The following is a 13,493-nucleotide window of genomic DNA, read 5'->3' on the forward strand; positions in this document are numbered from 1 at the left end:
TTGTTCGGCTTATGTAATTTTTTTTAAAGGGCATGCAATTGGTACATGCACTATTAGTCGTGACTTTGAAGGGTGTTCCAGATATATCATGATTCACCTTTATATTGACTTACATATATCGCTTAACGTACATCGGGTACTTTAGATAAAAATATTTCACAGTCGTTCGGTCGTCCATTGAGAGTATTACAAAACTTGCCTTGCTGTGTCGACCAAGGAATCTCAAGGCATGTTTTCTAGTAGGCTGTTGTTCTTCAGTTTTGTTTTCGCGATTTTTGCCCCCTTTTCTTTGGCACTGAAACATGTACCTTACTTGAATGTGATAGGGAACGCTGTGAAATTAGTGAATAACGCTAATCGAGACCAATCAAATGATGACAAGTTTCACGATACTCTTTCCTACTGGAAAGAAATCCCGGGAAAGTTGTTGAATGAAAATGAAAACGCAGCCGACCAATACAACGTGAGTGAACAGTGTAGTTTCAGCCTGGCTGCCCTACAGCTTGGCCTCACTCAGAGAGAAACATGGGCCTTACAAAGTAAGCTTGTTTTTATGATTTAAACAATTTAATTATTAATTTATTTCGCGGTGGGATAATAAATTATTTGTGTCTGTTTCATTTGGGTATTCTCTCTCTCTCTGTCTCTGTCTCTCTCTCTCTCTCTCTCTCTCTCTCTCTCCATCATACAAATGCGAGAACCTTTTGACGAATTGGCGTTTGCCATGTTAGTTAATCAAACACTGTTTTAGAGTGTTCATAATGTACTGATTATAATCAGAAAATTTCCAATATTATATATATGTATTGGCAACATTGTTCTATAAAAATATAAACATTAATAATTTCTAAAAATAATTGATGTTATATTGGTGATCTGGCTTGGACTATCAAAAACATACTAGTAACTCATGTTAGAGTGAATATATATCAATTGTCATTTATTTTGACAATAGAGAAAAACAGACTACCCTATTTGATATAGTTATTTTCCATCACTTTCGTCATTTGCAATAAATGACACAGTTAATCTTAACATGTGTGTTTGATTGAATTCTAACTAGCTGCGGCGAGTTTGTGAGTCATGAGAAAACTTAAAATGTATAATCTATTAATGTAATAGTACAATACATGCTTCTAAAATAATCTGATGTTGCGGTCAAAGCTTGAACCAATAGTTTCGCAGGGCTGTCGTTGGCTTTCTACGAGTGTATTAAAATTTATTTCAGAGGTATTATGGGTATTTTGTCAACTATATAAAAAAATCAGTAAAAATGTGTGAAAACCTCTAAATTATGATCTTGTATATATACCTTTATTATTTACATAAACCTTTTACATCAAAAGGAAAACTATGGTAAGCTTGTGTGGTATCATGCAAACATAGTTTGATATATTATATATCCCAAGTTATAGTTTTTGGGTTTTTTTTGGAACCTTGTGGATTTTATATGACTTGCATGTAGGTCGAATGGTTGGACAAAGATTCTTAAACTCCGACAATTCTTTAAAGAATAAACCTTAGCAATTAATAGTTATTATTACACTTACAAGTGCTATAATTTCGTTTCAGTAATTGACGCTATAGCTAAGCCTGAAGCAGGAGTCCTAGATGGTAGTTTAAAATGGCTTGGTTCCTACGATGAGTGTAAAAGAACAAGCTATCACAATGAATCGAGATCTCTTGACATCAAGGGGAAATATTCCCTGCTTTCTATACCAATTGGAGCCAGCACAAATGCGGTATGTTTTTTATGTGTGTTCGTTCTATTCCATGTGTTTGGCATGTTCAATACCATTACATTTGTAGCACTAGTATTTTACATGTACGTTATATCAATTACAAGAAACAGACATAAGATAGTCCTACTCGCAGAAAGAAAGTATATGAAGTAAACCGAACCCCTCTTCATGTTTTCATTTGATTTAGAGTACTAGTATATTTTTTGTTCTTATCATAAAAGTCAATTACGGTCAGAACTAGTAAATATTGGTGCCTACAGATTTCTGATACATGTAAATTAGATATACGTTCTTGCAAAGATGCTTTATAGCAAAACCTTTGTTTGATAGGGTCTAACGGGATCAATATATTGCTAGAATACATACTGTAACATTCTTTTTAAAAATAACATTTAACAAGCTCTTGGTCTCCTTTTGAAAACGGTGTTAAATCAAATATTGGTTTCGGGATTACTTTTCTCGTGATTGAATAGAATATCAAGAAAAAATTTCATTTTTAACATAATTCTTCTAAGGCCGCAAAGTACGGGAAAAAGATATTAATGTCAAATCAATTATGACTCCAGAGGAGAACTAGCACCAAAGAGACACCCTTGAATCATTAACTTGATCTTGACCTAAACACCATATGATTCAGTGTAAAGTAGTTTGTTTTGCATGTTTCAAAGCTTAGGTACAATAATATGTAACAAAATGATGTTAATTCTTTGTATTTACTAATTTATATATACTTGTTGATTGGTATCTTTTTTACTAAATATGTTTTGATTCAGTCTCTTTGAGACCAATTGTTTTGGAAGGAGTGCGTTTCATTTAAAAAGACATTGTCATTATTTTGGTCAAATTCTATTTTTCTGGGTTTTTTTTTATGTACAATGCTTCTGAATGAAATTTGAGAGCCTGTCATGGAGTTAGAAGCAAGATACGGGGCTCGCAATTCTTTGTCATGTAAACAAGGTTTGTGCCTGTTTTTTGTTTACATATGTTCAATATACTAGTAAAAAAAATTATCAAGCTAATTTGTCAACTTTTTATTTATTTAACATACATAGAGAGTTTCTACTGGAATTTTCACTTCAACATTCAAAATGTAAACAAAAGGTCTGCATGTTTACATAGCAAAGAATTAAAAGCTCTTTAACTTGCGAATAACTCAGCGAATGACACTCAAATTTTGTTTGCCCTTTTTAAAATGAAGCATTCTAAACATTAAAACCAGAAAAAAAATTTTTATACGAAAATCGTGACCATGCCCCTTTAAGGAATAAATTTAATTTCAAGTTATGTTATAGGTTTTCTTCTATGATTGACCATACATACATTGTAAATTAATACATTTATCATGTAATACTTTGTTCAGTTATCCGGGTCATCAGTAACGGCTCTGGTCATCGGAGTATGTCTGCCTGATAGCTGTAGTCCGGGCGACATAACAGCCCTCGTCCACAACAGTAAGTTACTACTGTTCGTATCGGTCAAAGTGCACTGTTCATATAATATCTGTATAAATGAAAAATTAATCGACCTTTATATACAAAAGCATGTTACATGTACTTCAAGCTACGTTGTACATTGCTCATTGCGTGGACCCTGAGGTCCACGCAGAAAATATATAAGCGAGGTTAAACCGGATGCTATGGGGAAAATTCAACCTGCGCATGAGATAGCCTGGTTCCTGTGCGTAATGGGTAGCTCAGGGAACCAGGCTAGCACACGTTTATCTGAATCGGGATCGGGATTCCGTGCGATATGCACACATAAGTTCAAAGGCGCTGTAATTGTAAACTTGTCGGTAAACAGTACACTACAGAAACAAAGTAATCCTTTAAAAGAAATGATCGGTATGTGATATGAACTGTCAGTATTATGAAATAAGTTAATGTTATGCCGAAACTACAACATGCATCAACTAGCATAATTTGCAATGTTTTGTTGTTTTCCGAATACACATGTAACTTAACTTTACTTTTATAGTAGGCGAGGCTAGAGAACTTCCCGATTAAATTTTTTTAAGCATTAAAGTATGATTGAATAATTATGTCACTGTAAAAAAGTTAAAATCTCAAGAAAAATGCATCAAAATATGAAATTTTTAATTTACACAAAGCTGTCACTGCATAGTTAACAAAGTAGTGCGAATCGTAATGTGTGCGCAAATAGTAGAATTCACTGAATGCCTGATACTATACATACAAACTTCATTCATAGATAGATCATAATTATTTTAGAAGTATGAATCCTTTCAATTCTGAGATAAAAAAGTCAGGGCTATACATACATGTATACGTAACACAACGTACAAATTTAGTGGTTAAAAGCAGAGGGCTAGGGTCGGTGGAATCTCTGAAAATCTTAACTAAAGGCTTTTACGTTTTCGTTGGAAACACATGCAAATGGTCCACGTATAGTAGTCCTTTTTTAAAGGACAGCAACTTGTAGTAACATATGCATAGGGAAAACAACCTCTCTCTCTCTCTCTCTCTCTCTCTCTCTCTCTCTCTCTCTCTCTCTCTCTCTCTCTCTCTCTCCCCACACACACACATACATAGAAGAGAAATTTTTATTGATTATCTTTAATTTCAGATATTGGTAGGATACCTTTTGGAAATTTTTCCGGCTTACAATTTTACGTTACCTCTGAAGAAGAAGACAAACCACTCACTTCAAACGCAGTAGTAGCTATGTAAATATACTTTTTTGTTTCGGGGGGTTTTATGTAATATCCAAATACAACGTCATTCCTAACAGTAAATTAAATGCATATTTTTATTTTTAAAAAAAACCCACATGTTTACTTTGGTGACATGAAACGTACAATAACTATTATGATACATGTATATTATTTAGTTCAATATCATTTTTATGTTAGGAGTAATTAAACCCTGATTGTTCATTATTAATATATATGATAAGGTTATCATATTATTTGTACCTTTCAGTGTTATCTTGAGCATATTGGCACTCATAGTTATCCTAGGTACGGCTTATGACGTCATAATTGTTCAGTGGTTACGCAACATCGGATCCGAATTACAGAAACATGCAGAAGATGAGAAGATTCCCTTGCTGAATCACAACTCAAAAGAAGTTCATATGGAGTCAGAAAGTAATTCTTTTTAATTTTATTGAAAAAATATCAATCTAAAACTTTAACAAATTTCATAAAAGATATCAATTATTTTCTCTCCAAATTTCTAACAAATTTCATAAAGAAAGATTATTTTTAATAAATTTTATAAAAGATATTATTATTTTCTCTTAAAAAAAATCAATCTAAATTTTTTACAAATTTTATAAAAGATAAGATTATTTTTAACAAATTTCATAAAATATAACATTATTTTCTAGGAGAAATTACAGATACTAGACAGAGCAACGATTGTCACATAAATTAAAGTTTAAAAATATTATATAATAGCTTAAATGCTATTTTTGGAGGTCGTTAACGCGGTATTTTATTTGTATACATGGCTTGGTGTGTAAAAGGACCAATTACATCCAATAATAAGCATTCTGTGCTTATATTTAAATCCATATTGATGTAAGATTAAAGACATTGCAGTAAAACTCAGTTAAAACTAGAGTCCAATCAATTTACTTCGTTATATCCATATTTTTATATGTGTACATGTATAACGATTTGGTAGTAATAACTTTATCATATTCAGTATTATGTACATGTTTTCTTTTACCAGACTACAATGTTTGCAAATTGAGACTTAGAATGAAAATATATTTTTATGATGCATTTAATAATCGGATTGTGAATTGAAGAAATTATGTGAAAATAAATTCATTCAAAGTAGTGCAAACTTTATAAACCGTGAAGAAATTCGTTGGGCATGTGTGAAATGCGTTATTTTTCACCTCTACTGGACTCAAGATCAGTTTGCTATATCCATAAATTCTTTATATCCAAATTCGTTATATCCGTAAAATTTTGCAAAATTTTTTATCGGAGAATAAAAAAAACTCTGCTATATCCGAGATTTCGCTATATCCGTGTTATACGCTTTTAGTCAAGGATATGAATAATAGATGCATGGAGCAACCATATAAACATGCTATTTCGTCCGCTTTCGCTACTTAAAATATAGTACCAGAAACAAATATCTTTATTAATTCAACGATTATTTTTTATAATTACACATCAAATTAGTTATGTTTCATTTAATTTTACAATAAAATATATATTCAAAACGCGCAATGACGTTTATACTTGACAATGTGCTCATACGCCGTGACAATTTAAGGCTAAGTGTATTTATAATATAAAAATTATAATCTATTAAATGTAACAAAATTTTCATAAAGTTTTAAAAAGAATATTATTTTGTAATGCTATAGGTACTTATGAGAAACTTCTTCTGTCCTTCTCCGTCTATTCCAATGCTAAAAAGATCCTGAGCACACGGAAAACTTCGGAAACCTTGACTGCACTGAATGGGATTCGGTTCCTGAGCATTTCCTGGGTTGTTCTTGGTCACACGTTTGCCTTCGTACTATCAAATATCAGTACGTATACATGAACCATTTGAGATATAATTAATATGTTCTACATACAAGCACACAAGCTCATTATTATTATAGGTGGACGCTTGCCTACGTGAAAATACAATATAATTATACTTTAAGTTAGTAGTTTGCGTTTATTATCAGGCAATAGTGGACCCTTTTTAAAAGAAATGTTGGGAAGGAGGAGTTTCCAAGCTATAGCCAATGCTTTGGTGGCTGTGGATTCTTTCTTTGCTTTAAGGTTGTTTACCTTTAATATATCAAGTTTACATCCAATAAAACCTTTTCCGACCCTCTGTAGAAATTACAATACAGGTCAATTATATTGTAGTGGCTTTCTTCTTGCTTACCTGACTTTAAAGGAAATGGATAAAAGAAATGGGAAATTAAACTGGGCGATGTTTTATTTCCATCGATTTTGGAGGTAGGAATTAAAAAATAAATCAACTTTGTCAATAACATCTCTTACTAAATATCATCAGACAGAAATTTCTAACTGAATATGGATCGATAATGTATAATTGCTGGTTATTTCTCTGGCGGTCAGGTTGACTCCCGCCTATATGCTGGTTCTGATGACGGAGGCCACACTGTCGCCGTATTTTGCCGACGGACCCGTGTATCCACCACAGGGGTTTGAAGTGGACTATTGCGGGAAAAGCTGGTGGAAGAATCTACTTTACATCAACAACTTCTTCGATTCTTCTGAAATGGTAACTACACAATGTATGTTAGCATCTTTTTCTTGTCCTTGATATCGGAGATGGAAGGCCATACAGGCATTGCTTTTAGACCGTCCGTTTGCCTATCATTTTTTCTGTCTCTTTGTCGATTATTATTTTTGTCGTATCCTTTGCATAATACGACTATGTAACGCATAAGTTAGACGTATTTTAGATAGATTTTAAACGGTACATGTTATTTTATATTTACAATTATAACGAAATGTATTCAATAATGTAAGTTTTCGTTGTTTATGCATATACTGAGATGAATACTGTATTAATTTATATTTCGCCTATTTTTGTAGTGCATGGCTTGGTCATGGTATCTATCGAACGACATGCAGTTTTTCATTCTTAGTCCTCTCATGTTAATTCCCTTGTATTAGTAAGTACCGGCTTCTAATTGTGACAATACGTCTTGTAGAAATTTGTAGCTTTTTTCCAATATTACATTTATACATGAGCTCAAAAGAGAGTTTTTCTAAACATAAGTCGTCTGCCTACTTGTCTAATGCTGTATCATCTTCCGTTTTTTAATTTTTCAACTTCTTCTAAGAATCACTGGGCCAATTCTAACGAAATGACACATAATATTCATACATTCAAAGATTGAAAAAAATAGGAAAAAATCAAATGAAAAATCCTGTACATTTCCTTACAATTTTGGAAATAGAATATAACCAAATGGTGTCGTAAGGAATTTTATTTATAGAACCACTTTACAAGACTAGTAATGCCAATATTAAACACATAACGTTTTAATTAGAGTGTTAAGTACATTATGTAGGTTTACAATAGTCAAAACTATAAGACCCCTTGTCTAGTAAAAGGGGTCACAGGAGAGGTGCAAAATTCTACTTTGATTTGCAGTTTATCAACACTATAGAAAGGGTTACGGAAATTTATCTGAAAACTTTACCCAAGCAGGAATGGGATGTCGTGCATCTGCTTCTTTTTATCATTAACTTTATTGTTTAAGGTGAAAGATAAACTTAAATATGATGAAAATTATTCCTCTATATTTATTCAAACCATCCAATTTTTTTCATCAGCCATGAAATCGCTGGTATCATCGTATGCTTGGTGTTTTTATTGGGGACAACTATAGCCCCTGGGGTGCTTTCCACTCACTACGATATGCCACCTTCACTATTTACTGTTGGGGGATCTCAGTAAGTATACATAAATGTTTGTATGCCTCTTTAATGTTCATTATGAACTTGCCTGTTTACTTCGTTAATGTGAGCGATAATAGCAGTACCAACTTTTTGAAAATGTTCATAAATATTAACAATATAAGTGAAATTTTCAATATTATAATTAAGTGTATTCTTATTTTGAACTACTTTCATTTCGGTTATTTTATCACAACATGAAAATGTTATTTTAAATTTCTAATCAAATTCTGCTACTCAATAAATTAATAACACATATTACAAATGATAAAAAAAATAGATACAATCGTGTGAAATTTGTATAATAGCAGTTACTACATGTAATTCAATACCTGTGTTACCGTACATTACAAGTTTTTGCGTGTATACTTTCAGGGATGGAATTGTGGATTATTTTTCAAAGTACTATATTAAGCCATGGTGCAGAATGGGACCGTATATTATTGGAATAATGTTTGGATATCTTCTTTATAAAACGAAAGGCAAACTGAGGATCCATAAAGTACGTAAAAATATCTTTTTCTTCAAATTTCAAAAGTCGGGGAAAAAATGCCACAGCAAATTAAAGTCATGCAGTGGGCAGAGATAAAATGGTTTTAAAACCAAAGTTGGGCTACAGAAAATGCATAGTGTCATTAGCATACTAAACATATTTTAACATAGTACATGTAAATGTATGTCAGTCCTCTTGGTTAATTACTTATAATTCACCATAAATGATACATAATAGATTTTCTGCTTATATACTAGGTATTGAACTTACTAGTTTGGGCAGTTTCTGCTACGTTGGCGTGCCTGGTGCTGTACGGTCTCTATGACGCAATGAATGGTAATCCATTGTCAACAAATGTGTCATCTCTATACAATGCAACAGATAGAACCGTTTGGGGTGCATGCGTTTGCTGGGTTATATATGCGTGCGCAACCGGAAATGGAGGTTTTGTGAATACATTATTGTCCTGGTCTGCCTTCGGACCATTAGCTAGACTGTCTTACTGCCTTTACCTAGTCCATCCTGTTATCATGTATGCGTACTATTTTTCGTCTAGGACTCCCATATATCTCACTGATTTTTCAGCGGTATGTATTTAAGCCCCTTTTTTAAAATCTTTTGCTGATTATCACATTTCTCGATTACTTGCATTTTATATGAAAATGAAGTTTGATTTTCTAAAATATAATTCCATTTCAGATTTACCTATTCCTAGGAAATATAGTCCTTTCCTTCATGGTTGCATTTGTTTCGTCCTTGGTTTTTGAGGCACCTATGATGGGATTAGAAAAAGTATTACTCCGAAAAGATAAAAAATAATAAAAAAAAATTTATAGTTTGTTTATAGGATATTTTGTCATTTTTGTGTCAACCAAATTTTACACGCCTGACTGTTTTTATAAATAACTTTGTTTATGATATTCAGGATGTATATTTTACAAATTTTACGAAACTTGTATAATGAATAGCATATATAATACTAGTAAAGTGTATATGTAAATGAACTCACTTAAAGACTGTGTGTAAAATGAAACAAATTCCCTTATTATTAAACTTATACTTTTATACATGACAAAGTTTGGAATATTGTTTCCTAATGACTTGAACGTGTTTTATATTTGAAACGGTCTATATACAAAGTATTTTTTAACAAAATGAACTATTTTGCTAACACATGTTATTTATCTACATATTGTCAGGTCTGAAAGTAGATAAATTTAAACGTTTAAAATATGTAATGATGAAAAATTGGAAATAATTAATTACTCGCGTATAGATCAAAAGTTCTTGTTATTTTTTCTATTCACAGTAGGTTATTGTATAGGGTTTTTTTTTTAGAAAGAGCAAACTTTGATTATCTTTAATACATTTTGACAATGTGTTTTGTTTTCCTACCTCACAAGTTCGTTAACTTTTTTAAATTTTGCAAAATGTGTATACATTATAAAATATTATTCAATCCATCTCCAATTCAATTACAATCAGACAGAAATTGTACATTTTCTTAAGTTTTGTCAATATTATTGAATCTACCTGTTTGTATTGGGAATCGAGGGTTACAAGTTTGGAATTTTGTAAACGTGATCCGTAGATCTTTTGATAAAATCAACTAATATACTTTTCTAATTTGAAGTTTGTTTTATAAATTCTTTTTAATTAATGCAGTCATTTTGATAAGATATCTACTACAATTATACTTCTCTATTCTTGCACAATTTGATTAATAAAAAACGACTTCTGATTGTTTTGTTTTCCATGAGTATGTCGTGTACATATTTTATCCACAAATGTAAAATTTAAATTTATACATGTAACATCTATAAAGATAACAAAAGATTACATTATTGGGTTTGCAATCGTGAGCTGACAATTAATTGAAAACTTTCTCCCAGAATATGCATGCTTTCCAGTTTCGCCATACACCATACAATTATGGAGTACTTGATTTAAGATTAAGAATAAATTTCAAAAACGTTTAATGTACTCTTTCAATATTATCTATAAGATGTCGTAGAATACAGTAATATTAGGTTAATGACTTGTTAAACAGATCGTACTGACAAATAATTGACATTGTTTTTCTGCTATAATTTATTTTAACAATTGAAATATACAATATTATATTTAATGATGTATATTTTAATCGACCTTCATTTCACATCGTGTGCATTCATTTGCTTGGTTTCTATTATTAGAAATTTTATAGAGTGTAAATTAGCATGAGAATGTAGAGTTGAATTTTTTTCAAATGTATAAATTTTCATTTTCTGGGTCAGAATTTTCTTATACGTATTCATATATTCTTCCTTTAAAATAATTGTTAAAAGATTCAGGTCTTTCAGTAATTGGCATGATTCGGAAAAAATAATGAAATCTTGGCAATTTTCTCATGCGCTCTATGTTTTCTGAAAGAAAAACTGCTTGAAATTTAAAAAAAGCTGTTTTATGCTAAAAATGCAATAATGGCGGGAAAAGGTTGTCTTTCAATGCCATATTTCTAAATTGTGGGCACTTGAATCAAAATGAACATTACGTAAAAACATCACAAATATCTGTACAAAGAAAACAAAGAATAACAGTAAAATGATGATATTCGATTCATTTTAGGAAGCCATTTTTGGCCCATACATGTACCATATATAGTCCTCTGCATTTTAAAGTGTCAAATTTACACTTAAACCTGTAAAATTTACACTTAAATGTGTAAAATTCACCCTTTAATGTGTAAAATTTTACAGATTTAAGTGTTATATTTACAGATTAAAGTGTGAAATTTATAGATTAAAGTGTGAATTTTAAAGATTAAAGTGTGGAAAATAAAAATATGTCAAGTTCATATGTGGCCCTAATACGCCTCCGTAGTAATGTCATATTTTAGGGATTGCAATTGATCCACGAAATTTAATGTTCATTCATTTTTAACGTACCTTAGTCTTTAACTTCAATCAATTTCATTTTTTATATCCTAATTTTCAATTCATTTTTTATACATGGTCCCATAAAAGTGTTTGTGTGTGTGGGGTGGGGGGGGGGGGACTCCATTTTCATTCAAATTTTTGTATGTAAATTTTAGAAAGAACTTTGCTGCGCAGAAAAGTGGAGGGGGGCAGGCCCCCCGCCCCCCCCCCCCTTTTGATGCTACAAGTACGTGCCTGGCAAGTACATTTATAGGGAATTGCGGTGGATCCATAGCTGTGATATGTCGGTGTTCGTATTCAAGAAGTCGGCTTTAAAAAATATTTTTACAAGAAATGTTCTTTTTGGCGTAAAAAAAAGTAAAATCTTAAATTAATATTAAAACTTGAGTCTAATCTTTCTGTTTTTAAGAACTACATATAGCTATTTAGCTCTATTTTTAAAGAGTATTATTAATTATAAGTATCCTGCATAATAGGATCATCTCCTATACTCTTCTTCCATAAAAAGCCTAGAAATGCGATTTGTTTTTTAGTTTTTTTTTAGAATTATATATAATTCAGCAATACGTACGTGCATGTTATGAACTTTTAAAAATCAATCAAAGAATAGACGACAGTCTTTAGGTGGTATCCGACACATCGCGATTTATTTGTTGATGAGAGAACATCATTTTAACTTTAAAGAATATTGTCATATTGCAGTTTTTAATATTTTGAAGTAAAGATTTAACATTTTCTATTCGGTTCATATATAGACTAATAGATACAGCTAACAAAGTATCAACCTTTGGAACGCGTTGTCAGAAAAACGTAATTTATTGCAATTTTTCTCAATTTATGTCTAGATGTGATTATTTCTCTCTTAAATACAAATACATAATAAACACACATTTCTGTACACAGTCTCTGATGTTGTTTCAATGTTCTACTAATTGCTGTACACATCCTTTTGATTGCTGTACACAGTCTCTGATGTTGTTTCAATGTTCTACTAATTGCTGTACACATCCTTTTGATTGCTGTACACAGTCTCTGATGCTTTTTCTACGTAATCACGCAAAGTCTTATACACCAAGGAATACTCCTCCTGTCAATGGGAATAGGAAAATATAAAACTAAAGATAGAATATACAAACAAACGACCACACAGACATGTTTTGGTTTGATATTTTTTCATTTATATTGCGTTCGTATATCTCTTAAAGCGTCATCACATGGATGAATTATTACACCCGCACTTTCTAAAGAAAGTTCGGGTATATTGTTGTTACCTTGTTCCGTCCGTCCGTCCGTCCGTCTGTCCGTCCGTCCGTCCGTCTGTCACGTTTTACTTTCTCAAACTGCTCTTAAATCTTATAAACCAGCAAATTGAACTCTTGGTGTTTGATTTGGGGCATCATGTTGTTTTGTAAAAAGGTTTCAAAAATTCTCTGTTAGTCCTGGGGGTCAAATAATTGGTAAAAAATGACGTTTTTTCACAAAAAACCTTCTTCCTCGAACTCCTCCTACATTTTCAACAGTAGACAAATCATCTTTTGGAATATGTTTTAGGGTATCCTATAGATGCGCAATAAGGTTTCGGAATTTTCAATTTTGTCCTGGGGGTCATTTAATGGCTAAAAAATGACTTTTTTTTTTAAAAAACGTCATTTTTTTGATCTTCTAGAATATGATTGGGGGTGTCATATTGAGGCGTGATCAGGTTCCAGATTTTTTTTTTTATTATTTAAGGGGATCAGTGGGCAACAAAAACTGACGTTTTTTGGCAAAAAAAATATGGTTCCCAGAACTCCTCTTACAACTTTTAGAGTAGCTACGTCATCTCTTGGGATATAATTGGGGCTGTCCTATAGATGTGCAATAAGGTTTTAAAAATTTAAATTTCATCCAGGGAGTCAAATAGTAGCAGAAAATTGACATTTATC

General features: G+C 31.7%; 1 protein-coding gene across 1 annotated transcript; it reads left to right on the forward strand.

The window, feature by feature from the left end:
- On the forward strand, positions 1 to 10,638 carry LOC105344555 (nose resistant to fluoxetine protein 6). The gene is made up of 14 exons (XM_011452343.4): positions 1 to 539; positions 1,573 to 1,742; positions 3,103 to 3,193; positions 4,326 to 4,425; positions 4,682 to 4,848; positions 6,090 to 6,257; positions 6,402 to 6,498; positions 6,589 to 6,681; positions 6,805 to 6,970; positions 7,288 to 7,367; positions 8,035 to 8,154; positions 8,533 to 8,659; positions 8,908 to 9,237; positions 9,350 to 10,638. The coding sequence occupies exons 1-14, from the start codon at positions 230 to 232 to the stop codon at positions 9,467 to 9,469; spliced, it is 2,139 nt and encodes a 712-aa protein (XP_011450645.3). The 5' UTR covers positions 1 to 229; the 3' UTR covers positions 9,470 to 10,638.
- Positions 10,639 to 13,493: the final 2,855 nt, after the last annotated feature.

The sequence above is a fragment of the Magallana gigas genome, chromosome 2 (genome assembly GCF_963853765.1).
Source record: "Magallana gigas chromosome 2, xbMagGiga1.1, whole genome shotgun sequence".
In the NCBI taxonomy this organism is placed as follows: Eukaryota; Metazoa; Mollusca; class Bivalvia; order Ostreida; family Ostreidae; genus Magallana; species Magallana gigas.

Excerpts from the sequence above, each read along its gene's own strand:
- LOC105344555 (XM_011452343.4), top strand. The coding sequence starts at position 230 with ATGTTTTCTAGTAGGCTGTTGTTCTTCAGTTTTGTTTTCGCGATTTTT. Across the intron at positions 6,499-6,588 it reads GATTCTTTCTTTGCTTTAAG|TGGCTTTCTTCTTGCTTACC; the intron begins GTTGTTTACCTT and ends ATTATATTGTAG. Across the intron at positions 7,368-8,034 it reads ATGTTAATTCCCTTGTATTA|CCATGAAATCGCTGGTATCA; the intron begins GTAAGTACCGGC and ends TTTTTTCATCAG.